The following is a 20,671-nucleotide window of genomic DNA, read 5'->3' as shown; positions in this document are numbered from 1 at the left end:
ATAGTTCATGAACTTTCTGTGCCACTAACTTGATTCTGTTTGGAATTTTCCAGTGCTTGCATTGGCATAATGAGGAACAGGAGGGAAAAGACTTTACTAAATTCTTATCACAGATTTCTAGTCAATGTGTTCTTATGCTGGGTGGAGACAGAGTGGAAAACCTTCAAGACTTCATCCAAGCAAATGGCAACAACTTACAAGAGATCAAATTTCAGTGACTTGATTCTTTCTGAAGACGAAATGGGATTGTCTGTCTCTTCACTTTTGGGATAATTACATTTAACGCATTCTTCTTGTTTGTGACCAGTTCCTGACCCTTGGTCGGTCATTTCTTGATTGCCTCCTAATGATTATCCGGCACCGTCGGGGCTCCCGCACACTTGCTGTTTGTTTGGTCAGGCCCCGGCCACTTACTGTCTCCAACCACGACTGGATGGGTTTGGACCCAGACAGGGAGTGGAGTGATTCTCTTGATGTTTACATGTATCGTGTGTGTCTCCCTCCATGATTCCAAAGTTAAATGTACGTGATTTGGAATACCTTATTTTATAAACACTCTGTTTGGGAGCTACACTGACATGTCACCTAGTGAAAGCCACATATTCCTGGATACTGATGGTCTGCGTTAGTGTCTCCCGTGAAAGGGGAGTGTGGAAGCTCAGGGTTCACGTAGAGGTTGTCTTGGGGTTTATTTGCTTGATTTTTGCTGTAATCATGTCCTTCGGAAACCTGAAACACAGATGCCACTTGCTGCTAGCGGGGTGTTGGAAGCTGACTGAATTTCAGTGGCTCACCATGGCAACAGCATTCAAACACCGCTCCTTCGCTCCCTCCCCCCACCTCCTTTCCTGGTCTCTCCACCAGAAGCTTAAAACTTAGTGCCTCCTAACAAGCAGTCGTTTTACTGCTTCGTTGTAAGATTGCCCTTTGTGTGTCTGCTGAGTAGAGAAACCACTGGTCGGCTTCTGGGAGGGATTCCTGCTCTCTAGCTGGCCCTGCTTTCAGCTCTGCTGACATCTGGTCCCTGCTGCCTTGTGCCGCCGGTAGCTACCAACAAGCTTCCTTCCTAACGTCTTGGTGTGGGTGACTCTGGAGACTTACCGTTTGAAATGTTTGTGTTTGTACTTTACGGTAAAACCTCGTTAATTTCTCCTGGAATTTAAGGTAATGAGCCAAGCCGAAGGGTTTGCTGAAGCAAATTAATACTATGTCAGGAAACCCATTGTATCTGAACTACTTAAATCTTTTTAAAAAGCTCTCTTTAAAAAGCCCCCTTTATCCAATTGATATCCAGTTGATATGCCAATTACTGATCACTCTTCAGCTTTATTAAAAAAACTTCCATGAGGATCGTTACAGGTTACACCTTTTTTTTAGATGTATTCATTTTACTCTGTCCCTGAAATATTTATGTATTTCACCGAGAATATTGATACTTATTCTTTGAGATTTCAAACTCGCCTTGTCCTAATAATTTTAATTAATGACGCTTCATTGTAGCTTATGTTTTGCTCCTCGTATGCTTGCTGTGTGGTTTGCTTGTTTCCGTTTGGGTTTTTGAATTGTTTTCTTTCACTCACAACCTTGTGTAAACCCAGTGAGCCCTGTCCTGCTCCGTGAAGGTGAAGACTTACTATAAAGGTCTGCACATGAAACTATTATGTAAAAAACCAAGTTGGACCAAATGCTTCCAGGTTTGTCACACGTTAGATAAACAGAACCTGACTCAGACAGTATCGGCCTGCATTTGAAACTGCCAGCTGCCTTCTAGGAAGTTTCTGTTTTATTACTTTTTGGGCCAAGGATTAAATCTATTGCTATGCAAAAAATTTTCCTGCATTCTCATTTTAATGTCTTTACTGTTATGCTGTAAACACTTTAATTTTAGTTTGATGGTTCTTTTTGTTCTCTGCAGGCTGTGTTCCACTTGGTGAATTGCATGTTTGAGAGGCTGTTGTCTCGATTCTTGATTCTTGAAACAAAGTCACACAGCTATTGCTTTACTCTTTGGTTGGGAATGCCATTGGTTTGGGGACAGACTTTTAAATGCCTTTTAGACTTTAAATGTACTCCTGGGGAGCCCTGAGCACTGGCCTCTCCCTCCAAGACTGTGGTCAAGAGGAGACAGAAGCCCTTGATTTCTCAAGCACGGGTCTGGGAGCTAAGCAGGGCTCTGTCATTTTGGGTGACCCCGTAGGGACTTGATTGACTTTCTGATTAAGCGTTAGGGAATTCCTTCTGTTACTCAGGGGAGCTGTTCTCTGGCTCATAACTGGTCATATTGGCCATGGATTACTTTTCTTATCTTGATTTCATTAGAATGTCAGCTCCAGAAGCTCTGGAAAGGCAGGGATTTTTGTCTATTTTTTTGTCTTCTCCTGTATCGCCAGCACCTAGATCAGTGTCTGGCCTACATAGAAGGTGCTCAATAAAAACATGTTGAATGAATTTCTAAAACCTGTCCTCTGATGTGTTGCGTGCGAAGAACGTGTTGTCGAAGGTACCAGACTGCGTCTCCTCCCGCTGGCCCAGGAAGGACTGTACCACTCTTACGCGAGGGTTGGGCCCCCCTTCCTCAGGCCCCGCTTTGGCAGCGGCCCCGCTGGGGTTTGCGTGATGGCCCCCAGTGTATGTTGCCGGGGAGGAGCGTAGTTCTTGTCCTGCCCCCTTGGCATCCGTTCAGTCAGGGAGGAGAGTGGAGCAGAGACAGAACAGGCTTATGCCAGCATAGCCGTCCCCTCAACCACGGGATTCATCTGTGTGTTTCTTCCCACGTTTGTGTGGCTTCCCCGTCACAGGATCAAGAGGCCAGATCCTGTTTCTCTGCGCTGCTGCGAAGACAGCAACCTGAAGACACGTCCTGTTTCATGAGAACGAACAGCTCAGTGTGTGGTTTTTGACAAGGGCTCGTTGCAGTGATGGCCCTTGGCTCATGGAGGTGCCACAGCTTGGCCACTGGGCTGCGGGGCCCCGGGGTCTTTGCTGGACGGCTCGTCCTGATCAGCACAGCGGCCCGACCTTTGAGCTGTCTGGTCCAGGCCTCCGGGATGCTCACTCAGACCTTTGGGGGAAACGGACGTGTCATTCCTGACGCAGAGGGGAGCCGCAGCGGTGCGTCCTCGGTGCGGCATTACCCGTCACCGTCACCGTGTGGCCGCGGAGTGGAAAGTCGATGCTTTCCTGGAGCACTCACGTGCCGGTGGCCCCCCAGGGACGGCGGGGCAGGGCCGCCAAGCTCGCTGGGTGCGCGGCCCGCCTTCTTGCCTTGTACTGAGCTTGTGACGCTCTGGTCCCCCGCCCCGTGCTCTTCTCTTGAAGCCGCCTCCATCCGCTCTGCCTGGAGCCCAGAGAGCAGGAGCCGCCGCCTCAGTTTGAGGATGAAGTGCTTCTGCGCCGGTGTGGGATTGTCTCCCTGGGATTTGTGTCACCGCCGCCATCTAGGGCCTTGCCCCTCTCTCCCGGTCACTCCTGTGGCGCCGGGCCTTTTTATACCTACAGTGGTCCCACTATTCCCGTTCGCCTCCATGAGCCTCCTGATTCCGGGAAACTACATAATGTTCGGTTGAGACGGCAGTCTTCTGGAGGACGGAGTTGACTCGCTGGGTAGTGAAGCCGACTCCTTCCCTTCTCCAGGTCCCTGAAGCTGACCCTCCCGGTTCCGAGAGGAGTCTGGTCTTTTCTGTCCGGCTGGGGCTCTGCAGGCAGTGACCGCCGTGTGGGGGAAGCATCCAGCTGGCAGCCTAAGACCCCGTGGGGGTGGCGCTCGGTGGCCCTTGAGGGACGGGCACCTTCAGTGAGGTTCTGCGGTGCTTCCTGGGCCCGGGTCCCCGGGGTCGTAGCAGTGCTGGGGCAGCTGGGGGCGGGGGGGTGGGGGGGGTCCTGGCTGGGAGGTGCTGGCCGGCGGGGCCCAGGGCCGGTTACGGGACTGCCGTCTGTGTCTCCGGTGGTGGCCCAGAGGCTGAGGAAGCCAGATTTCCCTGCGAAGGACAGTGAGGAGCCCAGCGCTCCTGGGGCCGACAAGAACCACTTCCTGAGGGCCAGAGGGCCCGAAGAGGACCCAGGAAAGGTAAGCGCCACGGACACCTGGGCTGCAGGTGCGCGTGCAGGGTGGCCGGCGTGGCGTGGTGCTGCAGCAGAGTGGTACCTTTAATTCTCTTCAGGAGACTGATTTTTCAGGCCAACGGCGTGTGGCTTTAAAGCCTGTTGCCCTCCTCCTTGTCCTTCCTTCTGAGGGGCGGGGTGGGGTCTCCAGAGCTCTGGGGCTCCTGTGGCCACAGGCCTCCCGGCCGCCCTCCCCGCTGGGTGGGCAGCGAGGCTCACACAGAGGACGGGGTGGTTGGTGGAGTCGCCTCTGGAGATGCGGGTTGTTCCCACTCCCCTCAGAGACTGGCGGCCATTCTCACTTGCTACGGCTCCTCTCAGGCGGTTCTCTCCATTCAAGGGAAGCACCATTTCTGTCGCTCGCCCTGTGTCGGGGCCCCGAGCCCCGTTTGATGTGTGTCTAGGGGAGGTATACGGGAATTTTCAACTTGAGAGTAACTGCTCATTAATCGAAGCTGGTGCCAGCGCCTGCCCTGGGGCTTTTTGTTGGGAGCGTGGTGTATGGCTCACAAATGCAGCTGACTTGGAACAACACGGGTTGGGGTGCGGACCCCGCCCCCCCGGCCCTGCACAGTTGAAACTCCACATAGAACTTTGGACCCCCCCAAACGTAGCTACTGGTGGCCTTCTGTTGACCGGAAGCCTTGCCGACGACACCAGCAGTCGACGAACACGTATTTTGTACGTTATGTGTATTATTTCTTACAGCCAGGTCTGCTAGAGAGGAGAAGGCGTATTAAAACCCTAAGAAAGGGAGCTACACTCACACCGGATTTAGGGGAAACCCTGCGTGTAAGTGGACCCGCGCGGTGCCCAGGCCGTGTGTCGGGGCAGAGGCCTCAGCCGCCCGCTCTTGAGCTCGGGCTGTGTGTGGTGGATTGGGCCGACGTCGGCCTCCTCGTGCCTGCTGTGGTGGGTTTGCTTGGGGAACGTTCTGACGTGGAAAGCTTGCCTTCCGAATCTCCCTGGCTTCTCTCTCGTTCTAAGTAGACTGAGGCCACGAGAATTTGGTCCTGTTGTCCAGGCCCCGAACTGCGGTCCTTCACCGTAGAGTGTTCTCCATTGCCTGTGGGCTGGAGCTGCCAGGCATGCCCGGTTCGGGCAGCACCCCCCCACCCCCCCCCCCAGCCCGGCCCCGCCAAGCTGTGGTGCTGGTGGCTGCACCCCGGGCTGCGCTGGGGGACATTGTCGCTCACAGCTGCGGCCGGCCGCGGGGCTCCGACACGCGCCTGAATGCTCGGCCCTTTGTGTCTCACGGAACTTGGCCTTGGGGAAGATGCCTTCACTGAAGGGGCAGGACTGAGTCACATATTTTCAGGCCTACGCCGCAGCCTTGCTTGGGAAGAAAGGTGTTAGGTGTTTTCCTACAAAGTCAGGGGCAACTGGCCGTGCCACTAAATAAATGCAGCGCGCACGTCTGACCCGAGCGTGGGACGCTGGAGGCGACCTCGCCGTGGCCGACCTGCTCGGCTAAGTCAGCAGCCCCGCGATGGCCGCGTTAGCTGGCGTTCCTTGAACTTCGGGCCTCGCGAACTGTGCGGACTCTCCTTTGGTCTTCACGGCCCTAAACGGGCGGTGCCGTTGGCTCCGTTTGTCGGCGGGTTGTGAGCCTCCCCCCAAGTCCTGTCTACTTCGGGGTCTCCTGGCATTGGAGGCTGCCGAGGCTGCAGATCACTGAACCCAGAAATACCCCCTGCCTTCCCTGCCTTCGTTTCTCTGAAGGAAAATGACCTGAGGGTGAGATGGAAGGAACTGAGTGTTGCCAGGCAGAGCCCTGCGTGTCAGGGGCCGGCAGCCAAGTGAGTGATCCAGGAAGTCATCCAACGCAAGCCAGAAATTGTTCTTAACCCCTCCCTCGCCGTCCGTGCCGCTGGCCGCCCGGGTCGGCCTTGGGGCCTGGCGGGAGCCGTGGGGCATCCCTGCCGCCTGGGCCGGGGGAGGGGAGCCCGAGGCCAGAGCCGTTTCGGTTCCTCTGGTCGCAGGGTGCCCGCTCGGCCCCGCGCCTGCAGAGCAGACGTCTGTGCTGGACGTCACCCGTGCCCTCCGCGCGGGACCCGCCGGGGAACAGCGCGGCCGCCTCGAGCTCCCGGCCCACCCCAGGTGCGCTCAGCTGCCTGGTCGTCGTGGCAGTGGCGGCGGCCGGGCCGTCCCCCTCCTGCCGGGCAGGGCTTCCCTCCAGGACGCTCTGCGGTCGCCCTGCGGTTGCCCTGTGGTGATGGGGCTGCCCTCCGTCAGGCGAGGGTTAACACAGGATTTGTTTATTGAATCACAAAGTAGCCGTCACATGATTTTAATCAAAACACCATTTCCCTGACAACAGTGATGTCAGTCTTGTTATTGCAGGAAGGAGCAGCTGTGAGGGACATTCGGTCTCCACGCGGCCGGGTTTGGAGACTCAAATCCAGGGAGGCATCCGTAGATAATGGTTGCGGGCGCCGACGTGCCGAATCCTCCTCTTCCTCCGCTCCCCTCGGTCCAGCAGTCCGTCCGGCACAGATCCCTCCTCCTGCACCCCTTTCTCCTTCCGCTCTTGTTTCCACTTGTGGTTTTTCCAGCTTTGCTGATTTCCCCCAGACTTCGCGTCATCTGGGCCCCGAGGACCTCTGGCCTCTGGCCTGTCTTCCGTGCTCTAACTGGGCAGCTCCGGCTAGCCTGAGGTGGGGCCACCGGGCAGCTCAGTCGTCTGGGCTCTTGGGGCCAACCTCCTGCCTGTTCTGTCCTCATTCCCCCCCGCCCGAGAGCTGCCTGGGGGCCTCCTGGGCCATCTCAGGAGCTCAGCTCTGGATGCCTGGAGGGAAGAGGCATGGGAGATGTTGCCGGAGGCCTGGGCGTGGAGGACGCACCGCAGAGACTGGAGCTCTGGCCTCTTCCTGGCACCATCCCCACTGCTGGAGCTTGGGGCCGTCTGCCCCTCTGTCCGGGGGCTTGGCCTGGAAGTTGTAGGTGGATGACACAGGCCTTCTTCTGGGTGGGATGTGGCTTCTCGTGGATGCTCTTCCGGCTGTGGGACCTGTGGCTGGTGCTGCCCAGAACTCATGACCGAGAGTGGAGGAATCCAGGAACCAAAGTTCTCGGTTCTCAACCTGGAGCAGGTGCTCAGAATTGGGCAGCCACCCTCGGCCAGTGCCGAGGTCTCCCAGGTGTCCCACGCCCACGTGGGAGTCTGCTGTTGGGGGGTGAGGAGCTCAGCGAGAGCAAGACGGCTGGAGGGGAGACTGTATGAGGAGCTGTTGAGGGGCTTTCTGCTTGGAGGGCCCGGCCCCCCTTGGCCCTCACAGTAAAGCTAGGAGTTAAATCAGCTGGTGAGTGTCCCCGAGTTAGTCCTGGGAACAACGAGCCTTTGCCATGATGCGCTCAGCACCCTGGCGGGGCTGGCAGTGGTGTTTTGCCACCTCCCACGCTGTCCCTGGCACTGTCCGATGTCGCCTATCCCCGGCAGGCGCCGCTCTGCCTGGAGGGCCTTTCTGGGCGGGGGTGGGGCCTCCAGCAGGTGAGCCTGGGGAAGCGACGCCCTGTTCTCCTGGCCGGGCCCTTCGGTCCCTGGGGCCTCTCTGCTGGCACAACGACCCTGCCCAACATGTGGGCCTCTCTGGTGACTCCAGGGCAGCTCCAGTGGGTCTCACGCTGAGGAGGTGCCTGAGACTTCAGCGTCCCCTGCATGGTGTGCTTCTAGGAAAGGCCTCGGGGCCTCCGCCTCCATTCAGCTGGGCCTCACTCGCAGCTGCGCAGTGGCCCTGGCACAGTAACGGACTCAGTCCTGAGGGTCGGCACCCTCAGACCCGTCCCCTTACAGCGTCTCAGGCCTCATTATTTCCTCCTCCTCTTTGAGGAGCAAGGAGAGATTGAGTCGGAAACTCTCAAAGCCTCCCTGATGCGGAGCTTGACCGGACTCTGTCTGTGAAGGAGCACCGGCTTGGGGTGCGAGGCCTTCCGTGCCTGGGCAGGGCCCAGACGTGTGGCGATGGTGGCGTGCTGGTGAGCGGACTGCAGACACCGTGTCCCTCTGCAAGTGCAGGCAGTGTTGGTGAGTCCCAGCCCCCACCGGGCCTGGCAGAGACCCCAGGCCTGGGGTTCAGCTCTCCCGAGGGGGCTCTCCCTCCTCCACGTGGGCCAAGACTTTGGCTCGCAAAGGCTGCAGAAGGGAAGGATGTCCTGGAGAATGTTTACGTCAGGGGCCCGACTGGCTGGTTTCGGTCACTCTGTGCCAGCAGGTCTGTTATTTTGGCTTGTGCCCCTGGGCTGTTTTTGGCAACACGAGGATCATGGAGAAATTTGGTGGGAAAAGGGATAGTTTGCAAAATGCCATTACTGAAATTGAGTGCTTTCCTTTAAAAAAAAAAAAAAAAAAAAGAGGCAGTTGAACCTCAGGGTCACCAAGTTCTTGGGTTGCCCGACAGGGGTAACAGCTCTCAAGGTCAGGACCGAGCACCTGCATGCGGTGCTGGGGCCGAACAGGTGGGCGCGGAGCGCCGTGCTCTCTTGCTGTGCGTGGCCGCCCCTGCGGACGTCAGGCGATCCCCGCGTGGGAGCTCAGTTCTGCAGCATGGGCTCCGCTGCGACGGTTTGAGTGAAACCAAATCCCCGTTGAACTCGCTGCCGGAAAGCAGGATTTCGCGCTCTTTCACTCGGGTCTACTCGCGGTGCCTCGCAAAGGGATTCTCCGGCACCGGAGGGCGCCGGGGCGGTGTGCGCGCCAGCAGCGGGCGGAGGGCTCCTCAGGCCGAGAGAGGGGGCCACTGTGGACTCGCAGCGGGGGCTTGCGGCACCCCGCCCCTCCCCCCAGTTGCTCTGCAGCTTGAACTGGGGGAGCCCGAGGCGCCCGCCCCCCTCCTCTGCCGGCCTCCGTCTCGGAGGCTCCGGGAGAGCCAGGCAGCGCGGCCCAGGCGGCGGGCTGTGGTCAGCCTGTCCCCGCCAGCCTTCTGCAGTGGCTGACATGGACTCGGGCGATCTCAGAGCAAGGTATTATTTACCCTGCTGACGTCAATGAGAACATATTATCCGCTGTCCTTTTCTGGAGCCTGAAATGGGCACCAGAGCTCAGGGAACACAGCCACCTTCCAGACTTCAAATAAATTCCACTCAAGGCCCGATGAGGTAAAGGCCCCATCTCGTCCCTCTGACATTCAGATCACCCAGGCTCTTAGAAAACAAGTTGTTTTTATTTTAGTTCAATTTTATGTTGGAAACATAAAAACAGTACATTTTCTTCGCAGAAAATTACCCCCTTTAAATTACCATTTGATAACAAAGATCATTTATTAAACTGCATTTTAGGCAATTTTCTAACAGTGAGGGACAGGTTACATTTTGATTTTTTTTTTTTTTTTCACATTGGAGCTATTATGATTTGCACTCAAAATACCAAAGCTATTGAACTCACCATTTTTTCTTAGTAACTTAAAAAAAAAGCACACAGAAAAAATAACTACAATTAGATTTTAATCAAAAGGAACTCTTTCACAAAACCAAAGACCAACCCTCCTCCTTTCAGAAATAAGCAAATAATCTTGCCCTTTCCACAAAGTGCAAATATCTCGATCACTTTTATTTCTTCAATTGCAGTCCCCGAAGAGAAGCGGACCTTTTCTTTCTGCTTCTTTTCCCTTCGGAGATCTTGGCCAAGGCGGGTTTTTTCACCCCTCGTGGGAAGCCATGGCCACTCGCATGGCCTTGATGGAGATGTTGAACCGGCACACACATCACCCAGCCAGCAGCCGTCCGGGTTTTCACTGTTGGCTCATGCGACCGTATTCTAGGCCGGGGTCGTGTTTCTCCAGGGTGCTGTTTTGTACTTCCTCTTTCACAGCTCCCCTCTACCCACCCACCCACCCCGCCTCTGTTCAGAGTGGGTTATCTTTTTTCATCCCTAAAAGTGTCTAGTCAGCACTTGTGTCTGACGGACCTTCCCTGTAAAGAAATGGTAAGGTCCCTCCTCGAGGCCAGGCAGCTTTCCAGATTGTTCTCCAAGGGCCTCCCTGGGGCTGAGCCCGGGGGGTGGGGTGAGCAGAGGCTCCGCCGTCAGGGCAGGGCGGGCGCTGCCACCATCCATCCACTCCTCCTACTCCTCTAGGAAGTGAGTGTCGTGCGACTAGAAGGAACCAGACATGCGGGCTGGGAGTCTGACCTCCGGTGGTTAAGCGGGCCCTTGAAGGATGCGGGGTCCAGGGCCGTGGCCTGTCCCTGCAGGCGCCTCTTCCCCGAAGCCAGGTGGCTGCCAAGGGGAGAACCTGGTTGCAGGGCCAGAGCCCCCTTCAGCTGCTACTTTGCTAAGATGGGGCTCTGTTTGTGGGCTCACCAGGAGTCCGATGCTACCGCGGTGGGGGCGGTGGGGGCAGAGCCTGCGTGAGGAGCTGGAAAACCCCAGAGCCTGTCCTGGCTCCTCCTGCGCGGGCTCTGCTCGCTCAGTCAGGTCACCTCGACTTTGAAGAGCCTTGGTTTCCTCAGCTGTGGGAGGTGAGCCTGTGTCCAGCTGACTTGATAGACTGGTTGTGAAATGGAGGAGAGCCCTGGTGAAATGTGTGTGGATTAACGTACACACGTTCTCACGCGGGGGAGCTGAGGGCTGGGGTGGGAACCGGCGGGGCTCCCGGCTGCGGGGTGGGGGGTGAGCGGGCGGCTCCGTGTGGGGGTAGGACACCTGCCTGCGCCCCCACCCCTTCCGGGCCACTGGCCGAGCAGGGCCACACTGCTGCGCCTGGCAGAGGGCGTACGTCCATGAAAAAAAGGTTTTTGTCTAGTTCAGAAACACAGCTGATGCTGCTCTTGTCTTTCACCCTTCTGAAGATGTTTCGGGAAGTTTTTGTAGACTTAACACGGTGATCAAAGATTCCTGCCTCTACAATGACTCCAACTCACTACCTGTTCTCCAGTTTTTACCTTTGATGTCTAGGTACAGAGAGAGCACGCGGCTCGGGCGGCTTCCGAGGAGGCAGTAGAGATGGCCCGGTTTAGGGGTACAGATGTGGCCAAGGTAAGCCCCCCACACGGGTCCGAGGACACGCTGTACGGTCTCTAGAGGAGGAGGAACGTGAAAGAGATCTGGAGTAGGATATCCTTTAAACCAAAAGGGTGCTTACGTGTAACCGTTGACAGAAGCTCTTAAACGTGATCCATGGACTCGCGCGGCGACCCCTGTACTTAAGTACTGCGGCCTAGAGATGGAGATGGGGAGGGCCCCGCCCAGGAAACCACTCATCTGATGTATCCACGTCCCTGAGCTGGTGGCCCTTCCCCGTGGTTTCTGGTGGGCCCCCCAGGCACCCCCTGGCTGCATACACCCGCTTCTTCCCGATTCCGGGTGCCCCGCGCACCCCCCCTGAGGTGCTAATGACAGCGTGGGGACAGAGGGGGAGAGGCCCGGGGGTGGCGGGAGAGTGGCCCGTTTCCTCCCCAGAAGGGCACACGCCCTGTCCCACCTGACTCAGGAAACAGCCTAAGTCCCCAGCCGGGCTTGAGTTCTGAGGAACAAAGGGAGTCTGACTTTCTCTTTCCGAGGGGGAGGAAGAGTTTGGTACAGGGTCCTTGGTGCCAGGTACTTAGTCCTCCTCCGTGGGCCCCAGACGTTAAGTGGATAGCGGAGACGGGGCGCTGCCGAGAACCTTCTGCCCTGTTCTCAAGATACCGTGAGGGCAGTGCCCGCTGGGGGGGGGGGGGCGGGGGCAGTGTAGCCCCCCAGGGCCTTTAAAAGGGAGGATTTCTGTTGTGGTAACACGGCGTACTTGCCTTACAGGGACCAGCATATCAGTTGCATGTAAATCCCAGAGACACACTTGCCCAGCTGGAAATTGCAGACCTAGTGCATTTCTCCCAAAGCAGAGACTGATACCCCTGGATTAAAAAAGAACATAAAAAATAAAAGTACCACGCGTATTGCACTTTTTGCCGAATGACATTTTTACCTCACGTTCATCTCACCAAAGTCTCTTCAGAGGAGCCTGGTTTACGAGACAATAAAGCGAATGATTACTATACAGTAGTGCACACACTGCTAACGTGAAACAGACCGGAGGATTTCAGAGAAGCCTCATAAACAGAGCAACACGAAGCCTTCTTAGTGTCATCTTAGTGTGTGTGAAAACTCAGAAGCGTACAGAGGTCACTAGTTAGGGGGCAGATCACACGGGGCTGGGAAAACACTTGACCACCACCAGTCTCCGCTCACCAGCTACATTTCAGTCAAGACGATCGTTGTGGAATTTATTGATTGCTGCTTGAAATGAGGAAAGCAAACAGGAGCTTACGACACGGGTCCGGCAGAGTGGTTCACGCTGTTCACCGGGGGAGCGCCTCCCAGACCTGGTGGCTGCTGGGACTGTCCCCCCGGGCAGGCCTCACCTGTCAGCCACAGCTCAGAGGTTTCCCAGGCTCATGGCCCACGGCCTCTGTGTCCACCTCTAAGTGCCATTCTTGCGACCCCAGTTTCAGGCCGGAAGGCATTTTAATTTCACAAATACTACAGCGCTTCTGTAGATTTTGGAAAAAAAATCCTTTAGTCTAAAATCAAACCGTGTTTCATAACTGGCTTATTTTGCAGACTGAAAACAGGTTAGAGATGGTAACACAAGCATCGCTTAAATGAAACGATGTTCTCTATCTTCCGAAACCATGAATCTGAAGCACGAGGAGGAATAAATAATCCACAGAATGAACAGAATTCATTCCTCCTGGGTTTTCATGACTTGTGGCCATCAAAAAAACAACAGTCCTCCACCGCACCCTCTCTTGCTAACCCCGGACCCTCACCCCCCTGCAGAGTGCCTCCCTGATACCGGGCTAGGGGCTTCTCACCTGCTCGGGCAGACTACAAAGAGGAAAGGCAACTTAAAGGTGTTTCTAGATGCAGCATCAGTGTAGTGTCTCTCTTTGTGCTTTGTGATGCTTTGTGCTCAGCCCAGTCACCTGCTGCTAGGACAGGCCGGGCTACAGGACAAACGACCGTCTGTCAGGAACACTGGGTTTGTAACGCGGGGTGGTTACTCGCTCCTTCTAGGTACACAATGAACTAGCTGGTGCATCTAGCTTTGACTTCCTCTGATGAGTGAACTGGAAGGGTTAAGGTTACGTTTCGCTAGTCCTAGAACGTGTTTGGCAGATGGTCTGCTAGATGGTTAACACATCTGTGGTTCTGAATATTGCTGTAATACTTGAACATTTCATTACAAGTTAAAACTTTGAAGGAAATGAAGAACGCGATTCCCACATGGTGGAAAACAAACTCCGAAGGGACTTTGGATTCAGCCTTGACATAAATGGAAAACTGTTGGTTTCTACAGAAAAGAAAGAATTAAAGCACGGTCTGGGCAAAAAAGGCACGGCACTACCACTTCACATGGGAGATCGAAGTTCATTTTTCTTGTCCTTAGAATTGCTAAGCCCTACATGAAACTGTCCAAATGTACAAAGCTCCATAAACTACTAGCAACATAGAGTATAAAGTCAAAGTAGTGACTACATTTTAAAAGCGCCGCAAGGCCCTCTGAAGACTGACCGCCCGGGAGCAGCGGTCTCCACAGAAGACTCTGCGGGAAGAGCCCGTCCTCCCCTAGGCCCAGGGCCGGTGCTCCCCAGTCTCCACTGCGGTGGGTCTCGTGGTTCTACAGGTAACAGAGTAGGAGCCCCAGAAACCTCTGAAAAGGGGAGGGGGGGGGGGAAGTCACTGCTCCAGGTGGAGACGACTGCCAGTATCAAGGCTCAGTCCCGGCTGTCACTCAGCAGCCCCTGAAACAAAGCTCACGTCCCCCTGCTTTGCAGTGGCCTTGGGGACAACCTGCATCAGCAGCTTCAAACTTAGGATTCGGTGACCGAGCACAATTTTCCTTCCTATGCTTCAAATCCCACTACGTAGTCTCGACCTGCCTGAACACGACGGGCTGTCGCTTGGCTTCAGTGAAAAATATATTGCATTTTTTTTGTGTTTCGTTTTGCCCAGATCTAATGGCACACAGCTGTTCACCAAGGTTTCCCCCGGTAACGAACTGCTGTAGGTCTACAGAAAACCTAGGTCTGGATGTCTCACGACAACATCTGTCAGCGCCTCCCACCAGCGTTTCTCCACTTGATCTAAGGGCACGGGCTTCAGCTCCGACGTGTTCCAGGCCCTCGGCCCAGAAGACCGCGGTGAGACAGAGCCCAGAGGAAGCGCTGCGCGCCTGGCCAGGCCCTCTTGACTCCAGTTGGGCAACGTGGGTTTTCTCCTTTTGGGAGAGGGCAGGAAAGTAAGCTCGACACTTAAAAGGCTGGAAAAAAAATAGAAATCCGCATTCTTCCCTCACTTGACCCGCCTCACTTCCTGCGCCGAGGTTAATTTACCAGGACGTAGCCCCCGTGCTGTGGATCCACAGCCTCCAGCATCTCACAATCGAAGAGTCCAGGGAACTCGGCGAGAGCCAGGGGGTCGTAGCTGGAGGCGGCCTCCTGCAGTCCTGAGCTCCTGGGACAGTCCTGTGCGGCGAGGCCGCTCTGCGCGGCTCCATCCATGGGGTACTGACAGGGCGGGGGATAGTCCGGCTCAGGGGACGCCGCCCCCGGCAGCTCGCAAGTCTGATAGGGGAAGCGGAGGGGCGCGGGGGCGGCTCCCGCCTGCGGGGGCGGCGGCGGGGGCGGCGGCGGCGGCTGCTGCTGCTGCTGCTGCTGCAGGTGCACGGGCAGCGCAGGGGCCCGGGGCCCGGGCGAGGAGGGCAGGGGCTGCAGCCGCAGGTCCTCGTACTGGTGGCCGAGGAAGGGGCTGTACTGCATCTGCTCCGGGGCGGGTTCCAGGACGGGGCTCAGGGGCTGGGCCAGGCCGAAGGGCGGGGGCGGCGGCGCCTGCGCAGACGCCTCCTGGCGGGGAAGGGGCGGCGGGAACGGGCTCTCCGCTATCTGCATCTGATTAAAATAGGCCTGCAGCTGAGACTGTTTCTGCAGAAAGAGTCGCTTCTGGTGGAGTCTAAATTGGCAACAGCAAAAGAAAGAAGTTTAAATCTTCCTCAGGGGTAGCAATTTTAATATAAATCCAGGATCAGTCATTCGCTTCCGTCCCTCCCGCTTCTGCTGTCCGCGCAGGAAAAAAACGGGACAGGAACCGACTGTTTGGTTTCTTCTACCTCCTACTTTCTGTCCCCCGATCCTGATCCTTCAGTGCACACACTTTTTGTCTAAGACTGAGCTTTTCTCCCTGTGAAGCAAGAGGCACCTTTCCCACCTGGGGTGTTTCAAAGTGGGGGTGGGGGGTTCCCCACCCAGCTGGCCTCTGGGGGCAGCTGCAGGTTGACGGATTAGGGTGACTCCTGGTCAGGCGTGAGGGCACGGATTACCACCCGGGGCGATGAAGTATAACCCGCTCAAACTGCTTTAGGTCACAGATTCTGAAAGCTCAGGTCTATTCAAACCCGAAAGGGTAAGGAAACGGCACACTTCGGCCGCCGTCTCCTGCCGCCAGTATCCCGGGACACTGGAACATCTAGCTCAGTCATCACTTCTTGAAACCTATTTTCTACTTAGCAGAGGCAAATGCCATCCCGGGCGGGGACGGACGACACCTCCAGCGACCTCCCTGTCTCACCTGTGTTCCTGCAGCTGCTGTTCCAGGCTCCGCGGGGCTTCCTTACAATAAAGCTGACAGGTGTTCTGGGCTTTGGCCAGAAGGCTGGGCTTCTGGAAGAGCAGAAAAAGAATTAGGAGCACGACACTATGATGTCACCTAGGATGCAGTGACCACACGGTCCGCTTGCCCGGAGTTGCCCAGAGGACGAAGTCAACCGTGTCCTCCAGAATCTGCGCGGGGTAATAAAGGCACAGACACTTCCTCCCTGAGACCCGGGGCGGGGACCCGTGCGGCCCAGTGGCCCTGCACCAGCAGGCCTGTGTGGTGTCCGCTTGACCAGTGTGGCTTTTCCGTTTCTAAGAGTCCTCTAGAACTGTAAGGGTCGTGGAGATTTAAAACTGAAAAGGTTGAGTTCAATGTTGACAGCCAAGATCTTAGTGCCTGCTGAATAAACTGGGATCTTTGTGTATCAATTTTAAAGATTTTCAGGCATTAATGCACAGAACTGATACTAAAATTTTGTTGGCTTGAGATTTCTATTACTCACTACGATGCATAACATTAGGAGCAAAGAAACCGGGTTTCTGACTCCTACCGGTGGCCTGATTCTTGCCTGGAGCCTGAGGACAAATCCTTTTCTGCTGCCAATACAAGCACGAGGCTAAGTCTGAACAGGTTTCTAGAAACTACAGATTCAGAGTCCATCTACCAGCCTATAGAGAATACAGCATCTCCCCTGAAAAGTCACCAAGCAAAACAGGTTTCTGCTGTGCTGCAAAGCAGATTCTGGGCGAGCATAGTGAGCGGCAGTAACAAGGGGAACGTCGCACCTGGAGTCTGTGCTGTAGGTACTGGGCCTCCAGGCTTTGCCGTGGGGACAGCTGAGGACGCACACTGCTGGGGACAGTGGAGACCGTTTTCTGCTGCTGAGAAACTTCCTCCTGAGGAGCAAGGGGGATGGAGATATTTTCAATTCTCCACGTGGGAGAAAGTTTTAGTTCCGTGTTTAAGCACCTTGGCAAATGTCGGACAGGAACTCCAACTCTGTCAGACTTAATACCGAACGCTTTTTATGTAACTAGTAGGCTGAAGGTTAATCACTTGGCAAAAAAAGGTATCCGTGTATCATCTGTAGTAGACGATTACCCAGTCAGTACTGTGGCGAAGGCGCCTGACAGCAACAGGCCAGTACATTCATGTGGCCATTAAATGCTGTAATACCCGTGATGCACCGAAAATAGGCGCAGACTAAAATTTATTGGGTAAACAGCAATATTTTTTGGTATTTTTAGCATAAATAATCCACTTAAAATATTTAATGAAGTGAAATCAAAAGTAATGGCATGGGAGCCTGAGTGGTTCAGTCAGTTGAAGCGTTGGACTCTTGGTTTTGGCTGAGGTCATGATCTCAGGGTTCATGAGTTCGAGCCCCACATCAGCCTCTGGGCTGACAGTGCAGAGCCTGCTTCGGATTCTCTCTCCCTCTCTCTCTGCCCTTCCCCTGCTCTCTCACACACACATTCTCTCTCTCTCTCTCAAAATAAATCAACTTAAAAAAAAAAAAGCAATGGCCAGAAACTTCACATTCATGTGAGTTACTGTTTTTGTGTGTAGGCGTGGGGGAGGGGAACTCAAGGGACACTGTAAGAAGTCGTTCATATAACATCTGCCATATGAACCAAACATAGCTTGAGACTCTCTACACCTCCTTAGGGCAGTCGTCACCCGGGCCAGCGGGGGTGGGTCTAGCCTGTCAGTGGCAGGTGGCAGCAACAAAGAAAGGTTCTGGGCTGTGAGTTCTCCAAAACGACCTGTTAGCTCCGGGACTGGAATCGATCTTCTAAATGAAACGACACACCCTTCAGGACACACTCCTGCCTCATCCTCGTAGAGCCCCCATGGGAGGGGCCCGGGGCACCCACCTGAGGGCAAGCGCCAGCAAGGTCCTGGAGCTGGGGTGCCGCTGGGGCCAAGTCCTGGTCTGCCTCTGGCCCTAGCTGTTCATACAGCAGCTGCACTTTGTTCAACTCTAGGATTCCTTTGGTTCTAGCCAGATTCTGAAGATGTTGTCTAAATGCCACAATTCCTGAAAGAAAGAACGATGACCAGACATGTGAATACAACGCAAGGCCTTCCAGTGATGAGACGTGTGAAACCAACGTAGCCACAAACCCCCTCAAGTCCTGCCACAGGAGAGTTTTACGAGCCCCAGTCACCTTGGGTGAGGGAGGTATCCGACGCCCTGCGGCCCTCTCTGAAGCTCACTGGTGACCTGTTGTGAGCCTCTCGCTTCTGGGAGCTCAAAGCCTGCATGGCTGGGTTGGTAGGTCTCAGGCTGATGAAGGGAGAGGTCATGCGTGGGGACGGCTGATTGGCTAACATGATGTCCTTAAGGGAAGGGTTGTCCTCCAGAAAGTTCAGGTCCCTCTGAACAGACCCCATCTCATACTCAGAGTCCACACTGTCAAGGGAGGGGTTGTCACTCATGGAGAAAATTTTCCCTTTAAGAGAAAAAAAAGAAAAAAAAAAAAAGACCAAACCGAGAGATATATGGCCAGCAGCAAACAGCGCCTTCTTTGAACATGGAATACAAAGCACAACTAGCTTGAGTTTGCACAGCTCCGACATTCTTAGTCTCCAATCTCCACCCAAAACGCTCTTCCAGAAACTCTTTCCATGTCAATTTAATCAGCTTCGAATTTAGTGGGGTGTGTGCCCGTAAGATCTCTGACACCCCAGAGAGGCCAGAGTCCTTGATGGATCGCACCGCGCTCACGTGAATCTCGGCAGCTGGGGACCGGCTCAGACGTATTTCACTTGACTCTTTGCGGCTGCTGACCAGGCCTAATCCTACAGCCCGTCGAGCCTGCTCCGTAAAGGACTAAGGCGTAGACAGCATCCTGAGTGGTGGGGTCACTGCGATTTCTTGGGAGACGAGCAGGGTTCGGGCTGGGAAGACTCACCCGGCGCTTACTGATAGCCTACCTGAACCAGGCACCACGACCAGCTGATTGGTCACTTCTGACAGAGTGTGCCGTCTCTGCCCACCGCGCGTGGACTGGAACGCGTCGAAGGCCTGGCTGGGGTCTTCCTCAGCCTCCCCCTCCGTCTCCAGCCCCTCATCGATAGACGTCTCCATCATGTTGCTGGGCAACGACTGGCACCCCTTCCTCACGAGGACGGGAGGCACGGGGTCCAGCAGGCAGCCATTAACCTAAGTGTCGGCGTGACAGGAAACTGTCAGTTGCTGCTCTGCTGAGACGTCAAAAACAAAAAAACAAAAAAACAAAACAAAAAAACCCAACGAACCACACAGGAAAAAAATGGCAAGACTTGGGGCACTAGAAATTAAGTAAAATATTAAAAATGCACAGATCTGCTGCTCATGACAACATGTACGTGATGAGTTAGGGCAAGTCAGCTGCAGAGCTCAGAGACAGAAGCCCTTTATGGCCCGAACCGGCACTACCCCCCAGGTTTCTGTTAGTCATCTTTATTACAATCAACAGTTTTTTTAGTGGCTTCCAGATGAGCACGGGTATATTAGCTTGAGGCCTACCAGTTATTATTATTTTATTTTAAATAAGGGAAACGAGGAGGAGGAGGAAGAGAGAAAAAACAAGAAACCTGCATGGCTCATAGCTAAGAAAAAAGAGTAGTCATTGCCATTCTTTTAATTGTCAACCACAAAAAATTCTGGAAGGTTCTAGATATACTTTTATGTTCATAATTTAAGTACCTGCCCATTTGATTTAGCCTTTAGTTGGTTCTCTGTGCCTGGGGAGTGGAAAAAAGAATTCTTTAAAGACAGACTGATACCACAAAAAGGATCGAGAAAAAAAAGTGCAATGGCAAACAGCCCAAGTCTTCCCTTATAGAACAACAAATGACTCAGAGCCCCGAAATTCCAGCAGAGGTTAATGAGCACCAGGGCAGCGAATTCTCTCTCCTCCAGCAATGCACACAGCATCTAGAGCTTGTACCCCACGGGGGTGAGCTCGGCACAGCCCCGGAGCGAGCGAGAACTCGGCCCTCCTCGGCAGCCCGGCAAACCACCTAGGGCAGGCGGAACCAGCAGACAGAGGGGACTTGGGGTTGCCAGCTTTCCTGGCGGTAAAAGCCCCAGTGAGGAGGCAATTATTTACTTCATTACTGTAACTACTCCCCTGTGGAAATCAATCCGTTCTCCCCTCTGAATAGCTGCTCAGGAACAGCTGGTCACAAGCCGCTGAGTTCTAAGTGCTGCCTGCACCTGGAACACACTGGGCAGAGCTATTGTTGCCTTTGGAAGCCCGAGCAGCTCATGTATGTGAGAGGTGACGTGGGACATCCCAGTGCCAGACACAGGAAAAACTTTCCTCTTATGGCAACCAATCTGAAGCCACTGCAAGGCCCTTTATTTGGAGAGGGAGACTGTGGGTGACTCAGATCTTTGTTTGCTTGGGGGAGGGGACAGTTATTCCACAAAAACTGCTCTGGGGCCATAGCCGTTACTTGGACAAGGTGGCTAATGCATGACAGGGTTTTAAAGCGACAAGTGGTCATTTAAAAGGAAGAGTGGTAGATGCATTCTTCCTACACTAAGACCAGCCTTCTCCACAAGGCACCAGCAAACAAAAAGCTCTGACATCTGGCCAGTGACTCTTTAAGCTCCCTTTGGCCCTTCCCTAGGTAAGTGTTCCCTTTTTTTTTTTGACACACTCAGGAGTTTCCTTGTAGGAAAGAATGGCTCTTTGGGAACTTACACTCATACCTCGACGTTCCTTAACTATCTACGAATACAGTTTTCTAAAAATAGCCAAGGATGATTTAGAAATGAAGAAAGCAACAGAGAAAAGACTTATTAAGTAAATATCTACTGAGCATCTTTACACTTACAGAAACCTGTCAAAATTTTATCAGATCTTTCTTGCAGTATAGCCTTGCAACCAGGTTGGTTTTTTTCCTTAAGAGAGAAAAGTCATCTTTTCAGGAGCACTCAAAAGACCTTGCAGTTCCCCTAAATTTAGGTTCTTTTCTTAAATTGTCTGCTTATAAATTATCTCCTTA

General features: G+C 54.3%; 2 protein-coding genes across 7 annotated transcripts in view; one reads left to right on the top strand and one right to left on the bottom strand.

Annotated features, from left to right (window-relative positions):
- The window catches only part of PPP2R1B (protein phosphatase 2 scaffold subunit Abeta), a 33,283-nt gene extending 21,308 nt beyond the window's left edge, over nucleotides 1-11,975 (top strand). For 3 of the 6 annotated variants that reach the window (XM_042906944.1, XM_042906946.1, XM_042906943.1), the window contains 3 exons: nucleotides 3,945-4,066; nucleotides 10,991-11,071; nucleotides 11,831-11,975. In XM_042906944.1, the coding sequence (XP_042762878.1) occupies nucleotides 3,945-4,066; nucleotides 10,991-11,071; nucleotides 11,831-11,923 (296 nt within the window). In that variant the 3' untranslated portion in view covers nucleotides 11,924-11,975. Of the gene's footprint in view, nucleotides 1-53; nucleotides 2,449-3,944; nucleotides 4,067-10,970; nucleotides 11,072-11,830 lie in introns of those variants that run through there. The other 3 variants (XM_042906945.1, XM_042906947.1, XM_042906948.1) reach the window with 3 other exon arrangements.
- Nucleotides 11,976-14,400: 2,425 nt separating this feature from the next.
- Nucleotides 14,401-20,671, bottom strand: part of SIK2 (salt inducible kinase 2) — a 118,102-nt gene continuing 111,831 nt past the window's right edge. Inside the window, exons 10-15 of the mRNA XM_042906942.1 lie at nucleotides 18,608-18,836; nucleotides 17,839-18,123; nucleotides 17,545-17,708; nucleotides 16,453-16,563; nucleotides 15,641-15,732; nucleotides 14,401-15,025 (exon numbers count right to left, since the gene is read on the bottom strand). Coding sequence (XP_042762876.1) covers nucleotides 14,401-15,025; nucleotides 15,641-15,732; nucleotides 16,453-16,563; nucleotides 17,545-17,708; nucleotides 17,839-18,123; nucleotides 18,608-18,836 — 1,506 coding nt within the window. The remainder of the gene's footprint in view (nucleotides 15,026-15,640; nucleotides 15,733-16,452; nucleotides 16,564-17,544; nucleotides 17,709-17,838; nucleotides 18,124-18,607; nucleotides 18,837-20,671) is intronic.

Source organism: Panthera leo, chromosome D1 (assembly GCF_018350215.1).
Source record: "Panthera leo isolate Ple1 chromosome D1, P.leo_Ple1_pat1.1, whole genome shotgun sequence".
NCBI lineage: Eukaryota > Metazoa > Chordata > Mammalia > Carnivora > Felidae > Panthera > Panthera leo.
Note: the sequence above shows the minus strand (reverse complement) of the source record. Positions and strands in the feature narration are given on the sequence as shown.